At 36.5% G+C, this 20668-nt stretch overlaps 1 protein-coding gene across 1 annotated transcript in view; it reads left to right on the plus strand.

Annotated features, from left to right (window-relative positions):
* The first annotated feature begins 306 nt into the window (after positions 1–306).
* Positions 307–20668, plus strand: part of LOC145663644 (uncharacterized) — a 46888-nt gene continuing 26526 nt past the window's right edge. The window contains exon 1 of the mRNA XM_081729749.1: positions 307–444. Within this exon, the coding sequence (XP_081585875.1) occupies positions 409–444 (36 nt within the window). The 5' untranslated portion in view covers positions 307–408. The remainder of the gene's footprint in view (positions 445–20668) is intronic.

Raw genomic sequence — 20668 nt, forward strand, 5'->3', positions numbered from 1 at the left:
ATCATGTAAGAAGAATTTGACAAATTGTTTGTAAACAGTTGTAACAAACATTGACCTGCTGTAATTGGATAAAAGAAACACGAAAACAAAGGGACAAAGGAAATTCCATTTTCGTAAGTATAACATGACACATTCATAAGTACCTCTCTCTCTCTCGATATATATATATATATATGTCTGTGCGTGTGTGTAGACGCAGTTTCATTGCCTCAACAATGATTCATAATGTTTATACTTCTAACTTCCCGCCTGCGCAAAAGCATTACAAGTTCATGTGTTAATGCGCAGGATGTGTAATCAGTAACAACCTTAAATGATAACGTGAGTGACATATACACTTCAGTTGATGTGAAGGCAGACTTCGGATAACACCTATTCTTGTTAGCTGTCATCTGCACATATCAAGACATGGACAGGAAACCAACTAATCGACCATCAATCAAGGTAATATAAATCACATTCATATCTTTAAATTGAAATGAGATTCTTTTCTAGGATCACCAAATGTTAGATTTTGTTATTAGTAGATTATAAGGGTTCCGCCATATTGCCTCAGTATTATCGTCAACACCTTTTTTTTTCTTTCTTTTAATTTTCAATTCTCAAGACTAAAATCCCGAGTTTCCAGGAAACGAATTGTGAAGGTGGGAAGGGGTTTGAAATATTTAGTTTGCCCAATAACGGAAATGAATTATTTAGTCTATTGATTTTAATATACAGATATTTTCTTTCTTTCTTTCTTTCTTTTTTAGCTCTACGTAGTTACATTGGTAATCATATTTTACATATGCATAACAATTTTAAGCTAAAGGGAGGAACCATACCAAGTACTGATCCACAATAGTGATTTAATACTTCTTTTTTAACTTGAAATTAAATGGTTTAAAATGCAAAACTTTAGTAAAAGGAAATAAATGAATCCTGTCAACTATGAAAGTTGAGGGAGAAAAAATGGGAGAGGTTGTTAATTTTCGGCACTTAGAAAGTATTACTACTGAAAATACAAACTACGAAACGGGAAATAAAAGTTATGATATAATTATCGAAAAGAGACATTAGGAGAAAAGAAGAAAGTAAAAAGAGTTTCGTAAGTGATTGAGTCGAGTTTTGTAAAAAGAAGAAAAAAAAGAAAGAAAAAAAGGAAGAAAAAGAAACTGTGTCTTGTACTAAACCGAGCAGTGATGAAAATATTTCAGAAGAGCAATGAAATGGTTTGAGAGTTTAGAGAAGTATGGGGAAAATGGCATAAGCAGTGCCGTGCTGTAGGGGTGGGGCGAGCGGGATGACAAAGTGAGAAGGCTCAAAATTGGGGAGAAAAAAAGAAAAGAAGGAAAGAAAAAAGAGTGGAAAAATAACTTGGAATATTACTAGTATGTACTTAAGTCCTCTTCCTGCTTTAGGAAGTGGTCCTATAATGTTGCTCATGTTAGGAAAATGCATGTGCACATATATAAAATGAAAAGAAAAAAGTAATAAAAAGTGCTCAAAATCAAGGAAAAGCAGGGTTTATTTTTGAAAATTTCATTACGGTTCGCGCCAACCATAGTGCCACTTCGCGGCTGATCTGTCGACCTCACTCATATGTACGGGAGCGTCGTTGAATACACCCGCCTCTGTCGCTGATTTTCCACGGCACGGCATTGGGCTTAAGAGAAACAACGAAGTTTAAGGGGGGAAATCTCCGAGAAAGAACAATGTTGGTGGTAATTAAATGAAAAAAATGACTGATTACGACACTATTTGACAAGAGATAATCATATTAAATGTAGTGGAAGGTTTGGTAGACGGTAAAAGGTTATTATTATTATTATTATTATTATTATTATTATTATTATTATTATTATTATTATTATAACATTTGATGTACTTGTGATACAGGAGCGAATGGCAGTTACAAGTTGGAGGGTAAGCAGGTAGTAAATGAATAAGTTGAACTTAAATGACCTCAAGGAAACCCAAATTGGGCAATTCCTGCCAATTCATCACGTATACCTCTAAGGGTTTATCACCTCTGAAATTTGATAGGAGTAATTATATTTCGTTGGTTTTCTGTGACAGAGAGGAGCTTCTCTGAAATGTTGGATATTAATACAATATTTCTCTTTCATATCTTGTAGATTTACATTTTTGTAATTTATGGTTTATACAGTGGTGGTTCTGAAGGAAATCACGTCGATAAAAAGATAAGCTTTATATCACTAAAAGCTTCATATACTTGTAGCTTCAGAAAGCTGGGGAAGCTTTCTTTCCTTTGCTTGTAGCGATAAAATCAAAATTTTTGCTTGACTTCTTTCTCTTGACAAATCAAAACTTGACTTCTTTCAAGAGCCGCTACTTTGTTTGTGTAACAGATTTAAGACCGTATCTAACGTTTTCAGCGGAGATCATCAATCCCTATATAATGACATGTTGAATTTCTTTCCAAAGTATTATGAAAACTATTTGTCTTATGCAGTTCAAACTTTCTTCAGATGTTAACCTATCCAAATACTACATGTTAACTTTTTTATTTTTAATCTAGCTCTTATAGTTCATTAATATTACTTTTTACAAGGAAATATGACAGCGCTGGAAAGCACATAACCAGGGTTTCTTTTCCTGATTGTGGAGGTGCAGATACCTGATCTATTCACACCATTGTTCCTCACGTATCTTCAAGAAGTTGGTAGGGGAGGGAAACAAGTTGATATGAGATAATATTGTAAATCTAAAAATGCGGAGAATGCATATCTTCGAAGTTATGTTAGTTGACAACCTAATCATATCAGTCGGAAGAAGAAAGGATTGCGGGAGGCAAGACTGGCTGTTGTCAAAAAAATAAGACAACCTTATCTACCTACACATCTTTTTACTTGTATTTTATAACAAGTCTTCTTGTCAAACAGGATGCATTTTCCCTATTTTCCTATTTCAACCATCTTTTTTATCGTAACCATTCTTGTACAGTGGGAAAAGTCAGAGAAAACGCAAAATAAATGCATTATCATCAATATTTTGCTTTCCAAAATAAGGAATGTAACATTAAAACATAAAACTTTAAAATAAACATCTGGGAAGATGAAAGAACAAATCATGGCATTTCATGCGTGTGCGTAACAGTAATATACAAAATAAATAATTATATATTATAACATTTTTGAGAGTCTAGATCATTTGGAACTGATATTGGTATTCCAAGGATAAGCAAGTGAAATGTTTCACTTGATTTTGACAGAAAACCTGATTTACCGAATTTTATATTATATATATTTTGTGTGTGTGTTATATAGTATTTTGACTCAGTTTCCTGATCAGCGTTACGTTACATCTTAGGAATCTATAGTTACGTTACTCTTGAACAAAGAGATGCTTATCCTTGTTTCCCCTACGCAGTTCATAACACTTCATAATTTTAGGGAAAAATATCTGGCATCGTGTATCACTTCTACTCTTCTGATTTATTTAAAGAACCAATTACCGGTTGGTTGCAAACTGGAATTATTATTTTCGGCTAAGAAATCTTATCAAACTCTCAATCAAATTTGGCCGATACCTGAACTTCTCGGAAAGTGGAATGATCACAAGTCGCAAGGAATCAATAAAAATATATTAGTCCATATTCGTGCATATTTCTATTTTGTAGTTGATCATCCATCACAACAGAGTTAATACTTGATCTGTTGATGATTTGCGGGTGAAACATCTCAACCAAAATCTCGCTGCCTACAATCTCGCCTGGCGAAAACTGGATAACGTGTAACTCATGTAACTGAGATGCAGCACTGAAAAGTTTGCTCCATCACCATGATATTCTATGTGAACAATGAATGAACATAAGTATTTAGTAATATTATGAAGGGTAATTTACATTTATGCATTAATAATTATAACAAGTATGTTTTGATTGGTGCCCCATTTAGGAGGCTATCGGGCTCAAGCCTCCCGAAATAATTTTATTATTATTATTATTATTATTGCATTATACGTACAACTCAAATGCTTCTTACTGGTTCCCAAGACCCCCCCCCCCATCTCTACAAGCGCTTTGGCAGTTTATACTGGAAAATATTTTACTATGGCGTAAGAAAAACAAATTTTGGATATTAGTCGATATTCGAGACATATTTAAATTTTAGCAGCTCGAAACGTATATATATATATATATATATATATATATATATATATATATATTATTTCTAGTTCACATAATGATTGGATAAACTTCTAGTTTACGCGCATACCGACCGTTGCTAACTCACCTGCTCCCCACAGACGCGCCCTTGCGCAAGTCCACCAGTTAATCCCATTCTGAACGTTTGTAGGCCACGAGGTTTTTTGGCGCGGTGTATTTTTTTTTTTTTTTTTCAGGAAAAATACAAAACACGTATTTCCTCATTTATGTCTACAATGTTTATGCACAGTTTCATTCACTTCGGTCTACTTCTTCTTGCCTTTTGGGTGTCAACTTTCAAAATTTTCGGTGGAGGCTTTCGCCCCCTAGAACCGTTTTTCCGCATAAAATAAAAAATACGTATTCGTTTATTTCATGTGTAATATCTACCTGTCAATTTTTTTTTTTTCAAAATCGGACTGTTACACTTGGGAAGTGTTACAAGTGAGTGAGATTCAACGGACGGTTTGCCAAGATCTGGACGCCTAAATTCGGATTCTATCCGTCTCATTGTACCTATTGTACACCATTAAATATATAAAAAATAAAGGTTCCTTGGAGTTCTCCAAATTCTCTTCGTACACCTCTTCATGAGAAAGATAGTTTATTAGGGAATGACAACCGAAATGACTTTTTTTTTTTTTTTTTTTTTAAGAAATGATCAAAACTGTTCCGTTTATGTAAATGAAAGTAACTTTTGTAACTTAATAACTTGAACCACCCGACCGATTTCGATCAAATTTTCAACATAGATTAGGTTCAGGCCTGAGGGTGATGTTATTATGTATTTCACTTTGACAGTACAACGTAGAGAAGGGGCAAGAGGATATATATATATAGGCCTAGTAACTTTTGAACAAACTCTCGAACAAATTTTCAAAGTACTTGTGGGGAGGGGAGGAGACAGATATTTAAAAATGATTGAATATGGTCGATGTTAGTGTCGAATCCATGGATTTAGTGATATCTGAGATGAACAGTGACACTTCCGATGCCGTTTAAATCCAAATTCAGCCCCGCAACTTTCGAGAGGAGAAGGGGGTATATATATATATATATATATATATATATATATATATATATATATATATATATATATATATATATATATATATACTCGTATATAAAAGTGATCGAAAATAACCGATATTAGTATTGAATTAATAGGTTTCGGAGTCGCTGAGGAAAACAGTGACACTTCCGATGTCATTTAAATACAACTTCAATCCCCATTGGTATTTTATGTCCTAAATGAAACGTATTTTCCCCATGCGAAGAACGAGTATTCTGCTAACATTTCATAAATGTTGTATTGATGATATTTGCTAATCGTATCTAAGGGATATATATCAAATCACTTGAAGATAAAAAAAATAAAAAATAAAACATCTTGCATACGGGATGCAAAAACTTCTCCAAACATCCAGTGCTCATTGGCATCTTTTTCAATATCTTCAACTGCACTGCTAGATTTTTAACCTGAAGTTCTTTTAATCTCTAAGTTTTTTTTTTTTATATTAACATCCTATAATAATAATTAATTTCTCTTACGAAATTTCAGAAACGGTTGTTTTCAGTGTGTATGTTTTTCTTTCGACAATTGTCTTGAAATGACTTTAATGGTTATCATGATATTTTGTGAATAAATATTTTATTATTAGCTCTATTCAGAGTTCCACCCACAAAGGGTATCCACCGCGTCCGGATCCCCTTGAAACTTCGTAATTATGTTTAATACTTGTGTTTTGTCTGCACAGAGACGCACTCACATGGGGGTCCATCCAATCTGTATCCGGTGCAGAATTAGTAACTGGAGAGACGTAACTATCACTATGATTAGTCTAATGTGGCATTTTTCTTGTATATATATATATATATACACAGGATGGCCCATTTTAATCTTTCCACGAAAATATCTCGAAAACGATTCAACATAAATGAACCAAACAAAACTCAAAAAGGAAATGCTATAGGGCACATCGAATGGTGTTGTCGCGGTGTCTCCCAGGGCCGCCCTTCGAAGGGGGCCCAGGGTCCGACTTTAAAATTTGAAATAGAAACATGGGACGAGTGATACCTCGTTCGATAGATCTTTGAAAGCTAAAAATCTCTGCGGTAAAAGATTTTTTATATTGGTCACAGTATTCAAAATGGCCGCCAAGATATGGTTCCTGTATCAGACAAAACGTCCAGTACCATTAATATGATAAATGAACCGAACAAAAACTCAAATAGGAAAGGTCAATCCATATGAAAAATGTTTTGCCACAACGCTGTTTAGTGTTTAAAGAAATATCACTCGACCCATGTTCACATTTAAAATTTTAAAGTTGGGCCCTAGGCCCCATGAAAGGCAGCCCTGGGGTCACCACAACATCACCATTCTAAGTACCCCATACCATTTTCCTGTTTCCCTTTTTATTCTGTCCATTTATCTCCAACCATTTGCTTACTAATGATACTGGAAGTTTTCTTTGATATAGGCACCATGTCTTGGCCGCCATTTTGAATACGGTGACCGATATGACTTTTTTTTTTTATCCCAACGCTTTGTAGTTTTTAAAGATCTATTGAATGAGGTATCACTCGCCCCATGTTTCCATTTAAAATTTTAAAGTTGGACCCTGGGCCCTCATGAAGGGTGGCTCTGGGGAACACCACAATAACACCATTCGATGTGTTCCATGGCATATCCTATTTGAGTTTTTGTTTGGTTCATTTATGTTGAAAAGTATTCGAGATATTTTCGTGAAAAGTGTAAAAATCATATCTAGTATGGTGTGGGGCCTTGGGGCCTCCATTTGCGTCCGAAACAGCTTGGATCCGACGTGGAATGGACGTATATAGTTCCTGAATTTTGGAATCGTGGTGTGTGGAATTTTGTACCATTGTTCCTCCAAAACGTGCTCCAGTTCCTTGAGGGATGCTGGTGAAGCATAATGAGACCGATCACGCCTTTCTAACTCAGACCTCAATGGCTCAATGATGTTCAGATCTGGTGATTTTTTGACCAGGGGAGGTGTGATAGCTCCTGGTCATGCTCCTCAAACCATGATTTCACCATTTTTGCAGCGTGACAGGGTGCCAAATCATCTTGGTAGATGCGATCACCATCAGGGAACAATATTTGGGCCATGGGTAGAACCTGCCCCCCCCCCCAAAATGGCCTCATACGCCTTAGCATTCATCATTCCATGCAGGGCTATGATGCGACCTGCAGAAAACTACGATGTCACTGCCCATACTGTAACAGAACCACCTCCAAGCTTTACAGTTGGGAGCAGACAGTCTGTATCATAGGCCTGCGACGGTATTCTCCATACGTAAACACGACCGGTTGTTGGAAACAAGGTGAAGGTCGATTCATCGGACTACATTACGTGTTTCCACTGCTCATGAGTCCACGCCTTGTGGTCCTTGCACAACTGAATACGCCTCTTCGCATTTACTGCTGTGACCAGGGGTTTGGCGATAGCGGCCCTGCCATGAATTTTCATTTTATGAAGTTCCCGTCGCACTGTTTTCGATGAAACCGGGTTCTGTAGGCCGGAATTGAGTTCAGACGTAATTTTCATTGCAGTGGTCTTCTTTTTAGCTGCTACAATCCGTTTTAATGCTCTCCGGTTCCTATCTGACAGGATTGTCTTCCGACCACTGTTGTGCTTTGCAGACGTCGTTTGCCCATGAATTGTGTATGCCGTCGTGACATTAGACACAGTACACTTCGATACCCTCACAATGTTCGCCACTGTTGCCACTGAAGCTCCAACCAGACGGGCACCAACGATCATGTCTCTTTGGAAATCTGTCAAGTCGCTCATTTTACCGAACCACTTTCACACCAAGACACTCACAGATGAACGGGTTACTGCTAACAGAAGAGGAAGGTGTACATAACCCCATTGAAAACAAAAACGATCGGCAACCGCAACAGTGGAGGGCCAAACTTACGTGTCCTTTATGAAGTGTTTTTAGAATTTTTGTCCATCCCCCTATATATATATATATATATATATATATATATATATATATATATATATATATATATATATATATATATATATATATATATATTAGGGATGGCCAAAAATTTCCGGAATCCGGATTCCGGAAATTTTGTTTTCCGGAATCGGAAAATTTGCTTTCCGGAATTCGGAAAAATTCCGGATTTCGGAAAAATTCCGGAATTCGGAAAAATTCCGGAATTCAGAAAAATTCCGGGTTTCGGAAAAATTCCGGAATTCAGAAAAAATCCGAAATTCAGAAAAAATCCGGAATGCGGAAAAATTCCGGATTTCGGAAAAATTCCGACATTCGGAAAAAATCCGGAATTTAGAAAAAATCGGAATTTTTCCGAGATCCGGAATTTTTCCGATTTTACTTTCCTACTATTTTACTAAAATCCTTAGCTAGTAGCTGTTAAAAGAGAAACACAATAATGAATAGGCTTAATTTCTTGTAGTTGGATATGTCTTTATTAGGGATGGCCAAAATTTTCCGGAATCCGGATTCCGGAAATTTTGTTTTCCGGAATCGGAAAATTTACTTTCCGGAATTCGGAAAAATTCCGGAATTCGGAAAAATTCCGGATTTCGGAAAAATTCCGGAATTCGGAAAAAATCCGGAATTCGGAAAAATTCCGGATTTCAGAAAAATTCCGGATTTCGGAAAAAATCCGGAATTCGGAAAAATTCCGGAATCCAGAAAAATTCCGGATTTCGGAAAAATTCCGGAATTCGGAAAAATTCCGGAATTCAGAAAAATTCCGGATTTCGGAAAAAATCCGGAATTCGGAAAAATTTTGGAATCCAGAAAAATTCCGGAATTCGGAAAAATTCCGGATTTCGGAAAAATTCCGACATTCGGAAAAAATCCGGAATTTAGAAAAAGATCGGAATTTTTCCGAAATCCGGAATTTTTCCGATTTTACTTTCCGGATTCCGGAAAGTAAAAATTCTGGAATTGGCCATCCCTAGCTAGTAGCTGTTAAAAGGGAAACACAATAATGAATATATATACTGTATTAGTTTCTTGTAGTTGGATATGTCTTTATCACATACGTAGACAATTGCTACTGCAGTTATTTACTGTTTTATAAGGAAGGTCTTATTTTCACACACAAAAAAGTCGCCGGTATGTCTCAAACATTATCGCGTTCCCACCTGCAGCTGCTCCAAAGCACTGCAAACTACTTTTTAACCAGGCGAAAGGCAGTGGAGGAAAAGAAATCTCAACAAATATTCTAATAACATTCGCTTATTGTCAACATACCTACAGTGAGCGCAGAAAGTGTTCGTACACCGTGCATACTTTATATTGAAAAAGAGCTAGCATGAGAACGGGAGGTGGAAAATATATATATAACCAGAATTAAGACTACACATTCATACATTTTATTTCTATATACAAGAGAAAGGCCAAACAAACACAATCACTGTTTTGTTCAGAAGAAAAGAGAGAATTCCTTTTTTGTAAACGCAAAATGTCACCGTACACTTATGCTTGAATTAGTGCTTATAAAGTATATTACGTTATTTGATATTTTGTGGGATTACCCTGTGCGTTAATGATTGTAGTCTTCGTGGCATTGATTTCACCTGTAGTAGTTCGTAGTTCTGTAGCTTCGGGACTGATTATGTCCCATTCTTCTTGAATAGCTTTTCTTAGGCCTTCTTTAGTAGAGACAGGGCCGGCGCGAGAGAGGGCGAGCCGTGCCACCGCCCAGAGCGGCAAGTCTAATGGGCGGCAAAATTTGAAAAAGAAAAGAATACTATCAAAATATAATGCTTCGTAATAGGCTCACATGGAAAAATAAGATTGTGTTAACCTGAGAATGTAATTGAACTTACTTTACTCACATTCAAGAAAATACTCTCTCAGGAAATTCAGAGCATTCCTCCTCGTTTTCAATTATCAAACTACTAGCCACAGGTATCTCGTTCAATATTTCCCTTGCAGCAGTGTAGATAGGATTTTGAGCTAGAGTGCATAAGATTATCACGGTGTCTTTTTATATTTTTTTCTATTCAATAATGTTCTAACGCTCCGCTCCAAGTATGCAAAAGGTATACTCCCACTTGAGACAGGCCGTTCTAGCCTGTAGCATCCAGGGGCGGATCCAGGGCGGACTTCTGGGGGGCGGTGGGTTGTAATACTGCTACTTAGAGCTACTTTTAAGAGCGTCAAAAAATAAACTATATATTTTATTTATATATAAAATTAAAAAGTTTCCTCTTGTGGGGGGGGGGCGATCGCCCGATCGCCCCCCCCTGGATCCGCCCCTGGTAGCATCTAGAGACATTTAGGTTCTAATAGCGAGTTTTTGACCAATTTACAAATTGTTCATTCCGAATATAGTAAATCGTACAGCGTATTATTTCTTGAGAAATGTCTCATTTTTTGTATAGCTAAAAAAAAGTTTATGACTTTTTTTTTTCTGCGTCAGTTCAACGTTAGGCCATACTAAAGGAACATATTAGTAGTCTCACTTTAAAATCATAATCCACCACAAGGTGGGAGAGCCGAATTGATGCTCTGACTCAGTTATCAAATATAGGAAGTTTATGATGCCTTACTTCAAATAAGTAATGACAATAGTACCGATAGAATGGTCGTCCACGATGCTCTGTGTATAGCAAACCAGCTGAGTTACTTTTCTTTCCTTTACTCACTCGTTGTCTGATATGACTTTAAAGCATTGATTCTCATGTGCTGGATGCAGTAGGATTTCTTGAAAATATATCTGGGTACTTTGAGAGGAGCAGAAATTATGCAAAGTTTAAATCTTACTTAGTTGATACGATGGACTTGGCATCAGCATTAGATACGGGTGATCCACTGATACGTAATACAGTGCAAGCTCGAAGTCGAAAGAAGAGACAGTTTCAGTACGAGCCAGAGGATGAAGCTACTGAAAACATCCACAAACAAGATACAAGATCGATTTTTATTACAAAGTTCTAGAAGTGATTGTGTTAGCTTTTAAGAGAAAGATTTGAGCAACTTAAACATCACAGCGAGTATTTCAATTTTCTTTGCGATATAAGTAATCGTAAAGATATAGCCTACCACCTGATTTTTTTGTCTGAAAAGTGTACTAAACTTACCATCATTTTAACACACGAAGAATTGAAAGATATTAACCCCAGTGATTTGAAAGACAAACTGAAAGTGTTATCCACTATAATTAAGCCTGTGAAAGTTAAAAAAAAAAAAAAAAAAATATTAGGAACATGACTTTGCTCCCAATGTTAGTATTGCATGTAGAATTTTGTTAATCTTGCCTGTAACAGTGGCAAGTGGAGAAAGAAGTTTTTGGAAATTTAAGTTTATTAGAAACTATCTACACTCTTCTATGTCTGAAACACGCTTGAGTGGTCTAGCGACGATATCAATAGAACACAAATTGGCTAAAACATTGGACTACGTGATGTGATAAAGGAATTTGCTCATATCAAAGCAAGAAAAGTTTCTTTCAATTAAGGTATGTTAAATTTATGTATGTCTATTGTGTTTTAGTACATTATAAGGCTTAAGCTAATCACTTACATTTACCATAATATCTGATTTACTGTATTATCTTCTTGCTCCATACTCTGTTGAAAACGCCTTTTGATATAAAATAAGCCTAAAAATTAAAATTCTTAGTCATGATTAAAGTATATTTTTAAAATTTTATTTTCTGTATGCGCTGCTCTATATTACAGATATACAGCGAAATCGAGCATACTGAATATTGTGTCAGTATAGAGTCGTTTAAATATTACGTGAACATTCCAGAAAGGTAGTTCTTTTTTTTTTTTTTTTGTTTACTTTTCCATTTTATACATGTTTTTAAATGACACTTGAACGTTATCTGTCAAAATAAGGTTTGCGGATTAAAGGGGCGGCATGTGAAAGCACCGCCCAAGGCGGCAAAATTGCTAGCGCCGGCCCTGAGTAGAGAAGCTGTGCCTTCTGATTGTTGTCTCCAGAACAGACCATAGATATTCTATGGGGTTCATATCTGGGGATTGGGGAGGTGTGCGAAGCTGTTTCAAGGTATTATAGAGTAGCCACAATCGAGTATTTTCCGCTGTATGTTTGGAGTCGTTGTCTTGCTGAACAATAAATTGTTTTCAAGAACCATCTTCTGCGCACTAGTATGGAGATTTTCCTTTAATATGTTAATATACACTTTGTGGATCATCACTCCATCGATAAGGTGGAGACGACCCACTCCTGAAGCACTCATACAACCCCAGACGAGCACGGACCCTCCTCCGTGTCTTACTTTAGGGACGAGATTTTGAGGATTCATCTCTGTATTCACCTTGCGCCATACAATACGCCTCCCATTGGACTCGATAAAGTTAAATTTACTTTCGTCCGAAAATATGACCCTATTCCAGAAAGAAGCCTGATCCCTTATCTTTATACTCTTTTTCAAACTTTAGTCTCTTTATACGATTCGTCTTGTTCACCCAGAACATTTTCCTGGCTATCCGACCATGATACCTTGCAAATATTCCGCACTGTACTGGCTGATACTTTAACACCGCGTGTTTCCAGATCCGTTGCCAATTGCACACCACTATTTTTTGGAACCTTTTTTCTTTCCCTAATAATGTAACGTTTATCTTGTTCACTCAACACTCTTGGTCTTCCAGTTTTTTTTTTTTTTTTCGCACAGTGATAGAAACATTATACATCGCAATTATTGTTTGTACTGTTGAACGAGGCCTGTCTGCAAGGTTTGCTATCTTTCTCAAAGACTTACCCTTCTTATGCAATTTAATAATTACTTTTCTTGTCTCCTCATTTGTTTCTGTTCGGTTGCTTCCCACTTTGACAGCCCACCGTGCAGTTTTTTTCACTTCTATTCACAACTAAACTCATTCTGTTACTCGTCATGCTATACAGAGGTGTATACTCAGGTGAATACTAGTGAACCCCAGTTGTGGTATCTTTGTTTCGTATTCGTACGTCAGGTGTACGATCACTTTTTTGCGTCTACTCTATACACTTTCTACGGAATTTATTTACTTTCTGACCATTAAACTTGTCTTTGTGGTTCTTTATTGATATATTCATAAAGCTTAGTTTTCATTATTCATATTGTGTGTGTTATTACACTTCTTAAATTTTCTGTTTCTTTTTCGCAGGCATTCTCGTTTCAATAGCATAGGTGTACGAACACTTTCTGCGCTCACTGTATGTACAGTAAATACAAATTTATAATTTTTGACTTTACGAAGTGTACAATGTAATTGTTCAATAATTAACATAAGCAGGCATTCATTAATTTATATTAATATAATAATTAATAAAACTAATAAGCGGGTGATTGATGACTCAGTGGTAGAGTTTTCATCTATGGTATTCTAACCCAGGATATGTGGGCTAATTTTGTGTTCGAAAATTTTCCCGGTGGAAGGCCTACCTTTCTTATATTTGTTCCATCATCACTCATTAACGAATTTAGTTTATCAAAACTCTATAGCCATATATTCATTCTGTCCGTCAGTGAAGCAAACAGTCTCAAGAACTATCTGGTGGATTACCAATCAATTTTGGCCATGATGTACAGAGTCAATAGTTAAGAATCGAGTTCCCTGATAAATGTAATATTCAAACCGGAAGCGGTACAAATCAACCATTTCCGGTTTTAACGTTAATCATTATATAGTAAATATGGTAATAGATAGCGAGAAGCGGTTTCCAGTAATCGACATATATATAACATTCATGTAAATAGAATGTTACCCAGTTTGTGCATCTGCTGAAAATAATGAGCTTAGGTATTAAGAGAGCATTTTCCGCTTTAGAAAATGTGTGCTTGGTAAAGAATGTAGAGAATTAGCTGAGTCAGGCATGTAGCTAGAATATGGTAATAGGAAGGGGGGGGGTCTGTCACGAAATACTGTGGTTATTTACCAGGGGCTCAATCATTCTAAACTATTTTATTGGCAACATATATTGGTTCGTTTAGCCAAGATCTCTAATGGGGGGATGATATGAAATACTGTGGTTACACACCAGAGGCTCGATCAATCTAAATATTTTACTGACAACATACCCATATTGATTGGTTAGGACAATAAAATGAGAATATATTAGTAAGTATTTTAATAAGAAGCTATGAAGAAATCTCGAGTAAAAGAATATAAAAAAGTATTGAAAAAGATATAGTTTTCCGAGGTCATTCGAACGGTGTCGAGAATTTTGCGTCTGGGAAATTTGCGCCCTACCTCAAGAACAGGGAAAATTGCGCCTGCGATGTACCTCCACCGGAAAGTTGAGCCCTGCGAAATAAAAGAACCTATTGGAGCTTACGCATTTGCTCGGAGGGGCTGACATTACAGCATAAACAATCCTCCCCCCACAACCATGCCATTTGTGATTTATTTCATTGTGGCTATATAAGGGGAGAATAAACTTCAATATAAGCCAAAAGAACACAACGGATCAACGCAATCACTGCTTCTTCCAGAGATGATTTTGGGGGAACACTGGCCTCCCCAGAGCTCTCAGAGTGCCCCCTCGGAGGAGACCAAAATAATACGTCTATAATATAATAATAAATAGAATAGTACCAGCAGTGACCCCCCTCCGGAATACTAAGTGTGCCCCCCGGAAATTTTTTTTCTGAAAGAACGACTGAACGCAATTGTGTGTTTGAATTCCAGCAAGTAAACACACTGTACATAGTTTTCTTGATAATATTACTGAACTGATTTTACATTCACTTTACATTTTCTTTTCTATATTTTGTGTCCTGAAAAGCCAAACAACTCGCAAGGATTGTGAACAGAGATATCTGGGTAGAGCCAAACAGCCTTTTGTAGATTAAATTATACCCTTTGATTATATTAATAATTATATATCAGTCATTTATACTTTTTTGTAAATTTTGTAGTATAATGAAAAATTGTATTTGTATGGATTGCCCTTTAGTGAACTAAAATTGTACTTTTTTCATTTGTTCGGAATATTATAACGGATGGAGTAACTCACTGAGACGATGATAGGCAAGCCTAGTTCAAGTGTGAGTGGAAGTTACTTTACACAATACAAAAATAAGTTGAATTGTAGGGCGCTAACATCCCAGTGCAAATATGTAGCCGGCGCATTTTCCCCTCTTTTTGGGGTAGGGCGCAAACATCCCAGTGCAAATATATTGCGAGCGCATTTTTTCCTATTTTTGTGGTAGGGCGCAAATTTCCTGGGCGCAAAATTCTCTCATTCAAGGAAAATATAATGTCCGTGAAGATGACAAGCCACTTATGTCAGACTCCATTTCGACTTTAAACGTCGCTAGTGCTACGTTAGTGTTCGATAGTGACGCAAATCGTTAGTACTTCACAGATAAGGTGTGCTTTTTAAATAATGGATATAGGTCTTCTAACTGCATGCCAACACGCCCACTTCTAAGAATCATCTCAAAAATGAGGTTAACCGTTAGAGCAAGTAAGTGCTCATTAGTGCCATTAACATTAATGCCTCCATCGTACGGCCCTTTGAGTAATGATAATAGCACGCTCTTTGCTAGTCTCAATGCGTCCCTATATTCTCGCGAACATTCTGACGTGCCCAAGTTAGTTACTTTTTTTTTTTTTTTGCAACTATTGTTTATCTGTTATTGTTTATTGCTAGTCTGCAGAGTAGTCCTTACATTAATATGCCATTGTCCTTGATAATCATTGCGTCCTTGATAATAATAATAATAATAACAATAATAATAATAATAATAATAATAATAATAATAATACTATTCCAGCATAAAAGTTATCAATTGCATCACACTGGCAACAAGCGACGCATATTTTAACTTCACAAAAATTAGTTTCTCACGATTTTCTGGAAAACTACGTATGATAACATCTTCATTATGTCAAGTTGTTTATCTCAGTGTGATATATGTCTTACCTCTGGACAATATCACAGTAAAACAAAAATTAAATATTAGGAGTACATCGTACTTTTGGACTACATCTCATTAACCATGGGAAGATTGAGTAGTGTATACTTTAGGATGTAAGTTTCAGCTTAACTTGCATCATACATTCTTAGGATTACAAAAAGGAAATTTGTTCGTTTGCGTTTGAACAAAATTCTTAGGATTACAAAAAGAAAAAATAATTTTTCCGAATTCCGGAATTTTTCCGAAATCCGGATTTTTTCCGAAATCCGGAATTTTTCCGAAATCCGGAATTTTTCCGAATTCCGGAATTTTTCCGAAATCCGGAATTTTTCTAAATTCCGGAATATTTCCGAATTCCGGAATTTTTCCGAAATCCGGAATTTTTCTAAATTCCGGAATTTTTCCGAATTCCGGATTTTTTCCGAATTCCGGAATTTTCCGATTTTACTTTCCGGATTCCGGAAAGTAAAAATTCCGGAATTGGCCATCCCTAATATATATATATATATATATATATATATATATATATATATATATATATATATATATATATATATATATATATATATATATATATATATATATATATATATATATATATATATATAGGGTGTTCATTTATTATGTAGCGAAAACCCACTGGTGAAATCCTCACACCTAAACAATCAGAAAAGTTCATATGGACATAGGGCGAAAGACGCTTTGTTTCAAAGTTATGAGATGCCGAAATCGAGAAAATTGTAAACTTTGAGGCTGCCTAACTCGAAAACTGTGAGTGATATCAACGGTGGCTAAAGAAATATTAGAGGAACTAGTACGCTGTCTATCTTAATAACCATGTTTCAGAGTTGGGTTGTACCGGCGCATATGATTTTAGATAGAAAGGAGGAAGAGCGGAACCTATACCGCAGCTCCGTCTGTAAAATCAGTTGCGCCGATACGTCCTAACTCTGAAACATGGTTATTTAAATAGACAGTGTACTAGTTCCTCTAATATTTGTTTAACCGCCTTTGATATCTCTCATAGTTTTCGAGCTAGGCAGCCTCAAAGTTACAATTTATATAAATCAATTTAGTTTTATCATTTTTTCCACTGAGTATAGGTGGAAGTACCTAAAAATTACTTATCGTTATTTTTCGAGTGTGGAACACCAGTTCAACATTACATAGACGTAGTGTTTTGTAGAATTGGGATCCCTCCAACTTTGGAGAGCTTCGAACAAAAATTTCTAAAATGTATGTTCCTATCAGAGATGAAGTGAGATCAGTGGGTCGTGAGTCAACAGGAGGTGACCCACTGTAACCCACTTTGCCCAACCATGAACCACCGACCCAATCTACTTAGCATCTTCTGAACACTGGTGAATTTGTCTATGTTTTACTTTCAAGGCCTCCATTTTTCTTCCTTTTTCGTTTGTTTCTCAGGGATTTAGGATTTAGATTTCTGGGCTTTCGGCATCTATGGCCATTTAGCCCTTCACGTATGAGGGATGACGTCCCTCGGTGAGCACACAATCCGGGGAAACGGAAGGAAGAAAGGATTGGGGAAGAAAGGAAGCGGCCTGGGACCTATAAGTTAGGTACCACCCCGGCATTTTCCTGGTATGAATGAGGAAAACCCAGGAAAATCTCATTCAGGCGTTTTACATTTTTTCAACCGAGTGCCCCCACCTTGAATCGAACCCGGGACCGCTCGCACCGAAGGCGAGAGCGTTAGCAACTACGCTACGCGGGGCCACCTGAGATGAGCATATCTAAGTGGAAAAAGAACTTTAGGCACCTTTGGATATTGATATTTGTTTTTGTAATAATAGCAATAGGACTTGCAGCGTGGCTTTCGAGACATAGTCGAAGTTTACATTTTTTTTTCCTTTACGTAGGGCTATTAAACTTGATTTGAGACTTCCAAATTTAATCCTCCTTTCCACTGAAAAGTATCTAAGGAAATAATTATATATGATAATTAAATTGAAATTCATCGTAATGTGGTCCATGACAAACACTTTACCATTTTATATTGTAAAGGTCAGATCCAGTAATACGTATTGTGTGTAACAGAGCGGTGCTTGAGCGATTAACCTTAGAAATTCAAACTCCGATTACTGGTAATTTGTTTTATTACAAGTGCAAACTCTTTAGTCAAAGGAGAACAGAGCGTGGATCATGAGTCAAAGTTCACGATGATAGGTTTTGGTGGGTTATGGGTCATAGGTCAAGTTTTCGTTGACCCACGTCATCTCTGGACCCTGGTATAATCCATCTCATTATGGAAATCCCAGAAATAGTGTTCAACTCTAAAAGAAGTTTCCTTCGGACAATGTTTTTCGAAAACACCTATTATAAATAAACATATCAATACCTGTAAGATGACATGATTTTATTTAACAAGTGGGAACCAGTAAATTTTATGTAGTGGATCGCAATAAATCGCATCGCAGTAAAATTGTATAATTTATAATAGTTTTCACTAATTTCTCCAAATATAAATATGTTCAAAATTTCATGGGTCTTTTTTTTTTTTTAACTTGATCAGAAAATATGTTTTATAGGGATAAGACCACAAAACTTTCACTGAAACATTGGAGAGTCTCAGCCCCTTTAACGACAGTATTGGGTGGGGTTGAAGGCTCTGAGCCCTCAGGATTCGCTGCACCCATGTTGGCCCCATATTTTTATCATTATTACTTATTATTTGTATCTGAATTTCCTTACAAATTAGTAGTCTTATTGTATGACCTGGAGATTCTCGCTCCAATACTAGGGCAATTTATAATCCGCAATGCACGTTACAGTGGCGTCATTTGGGTAGGACAAAGGCCAATTTTCTCCCTGAATTTGAGAAACATGTACATTTTAATAAATTGTACACTAATATGTTCCTGAAAACGTGAAAATTTTACATCAGTGGACAATCTTCCCACCCTTTGTCAGTGTCGCTGCTGCCACATTACACTGTAGGTGCATGTCTTACAATAGCTAATACTGCTGCTTGAAAGGGAATGTGAAATTCGAACGAATTTCCTTTATTCCTCTAGTTAGATAAAGTACGAATACATTTTTAGGTACTGTATTGTTTTTTGTCTTGTCATAGAAATTACGTGGGTTTAGAGGAATGTGTTTTATGATAAAACAAGAACGCAGGATTTCATTGCAATTATGTGAGTCATATAAACAATGCGAATGACTATAGGACAGGGTAAGTAACACTGATCACGCTGTTTGTTTCACAAGAATCACGTGATGACATTTAATATATTTTTTTCCTTGCAAGACGTGGTAAGAGAAGATGCAGTCAGTATTTAAACATTAACGGACTTGAACACCCGCGCCATTGTTGTTTTCCACCCAGTGTCTTATATGGGGGAATTCTTTTCCCCCTGAGCTGGAGTTTTATTTCTTGATTTGCGTACTTCTCCTTCAAATCGATTTGAATGTCTCTTACTTTTTGAAAATTAAATTCTCTTACATCTAAATTTAGTCTATATATGTATAATGTATACAGGATGAACGGTAACTATGTCGACAAACAACGGGTGATTCCGGACACCTATACGAGAAAAAAGTCTTTGAAAAATATGCGAGCTGATCAATAGTTTGGGAGATACAGGACGCGGAAAGCGTGGGAAAATTAATTTTAGAGCTCCATAGCTCCACTATCCTAAATGGCAGAGCTAAGGCGGCAAGGTCACGTAAAAAAAAAAAGAAAAAGAAAAAAAACGAACCTGCTCTATCCAATACCTATGCTGAAATCGTAACATTCGTGCAAGGGATTCCCCAAAGGAAGTGAGGATTCCCCCGGAAATTGTATGTCGAAATATGGGTCGAAAGTAGCACGGTTCGAAGGTTATACGAACAGTAAGCAACGATTTGTTGTCGGACATGTCATATCGCCAACATTGTCAATATGGCGCAGGAGTGTACATTTGCTATGTGGGGTTGCATACCTGCAACATCAGGCAGGCGTTACAACAGGGAAGAATGTGCTCTTGAGTTACCATACATGAGAGGGGGAGTCGTTTGCAAAGAATAGAAGTAGCGCATTATGTAAACAATTGCAATACAAAGACATGGGACTTACTCGTAACAAAGATGAAAATAGGGCGCAAGAACTCGAAATATATGGCATATGAAAGACTACTAAATAAGACAAACATGCACGTGTATTGTACGAGTGGACCAAGTAAACGAAACTAATAGGTCAGTCTTGTCTCGTTGTCTCGTCTCGACGGTACGTCTCGGTTTTGAAATGAGACGAGACAGAAAAAGTTCTCGTCTCCTAGCAACACTAGCAAGAACTCGAAAAAGTTTGAAAGATTTCATTGATAGGGTCATTCAACAAAACATGTTCCTCATCCATCCTGAAAATCTTCTGCTCGCTTTAATATCCGACCAAAACTCAGAAATAAGAAATCTTGGTTTACGAGAAACCAAGAAAGCTAGAGGATTGAAAAAGACAAAAAACTTGGCACTTTCGTTTTACTATCAATTTCAATGCAGAACAATACTATGACATGTATAATTCGGCTTCTTCCTCCCTCCACGATAGAGGTTTGCACGGGCTCGGACCTACAAAGCCTATATAACTTCGGGCCCGGCCCGTATATTTTTAAATATAC

Source organism: Thermobia domestica, chromosome 11 (assembly GCF_964235325.1).
Source record: "Thermobia domestica chromosome 11, izTheDome1.hap1.1, whole genome shotgun sequence".
Classification (NCBI taxonomy): Eukaryota; Metazoa; Arthropoda; class Insecta; order Zygentoma; family Lepismatidae; genus Thermobia; species Thermobia domestica.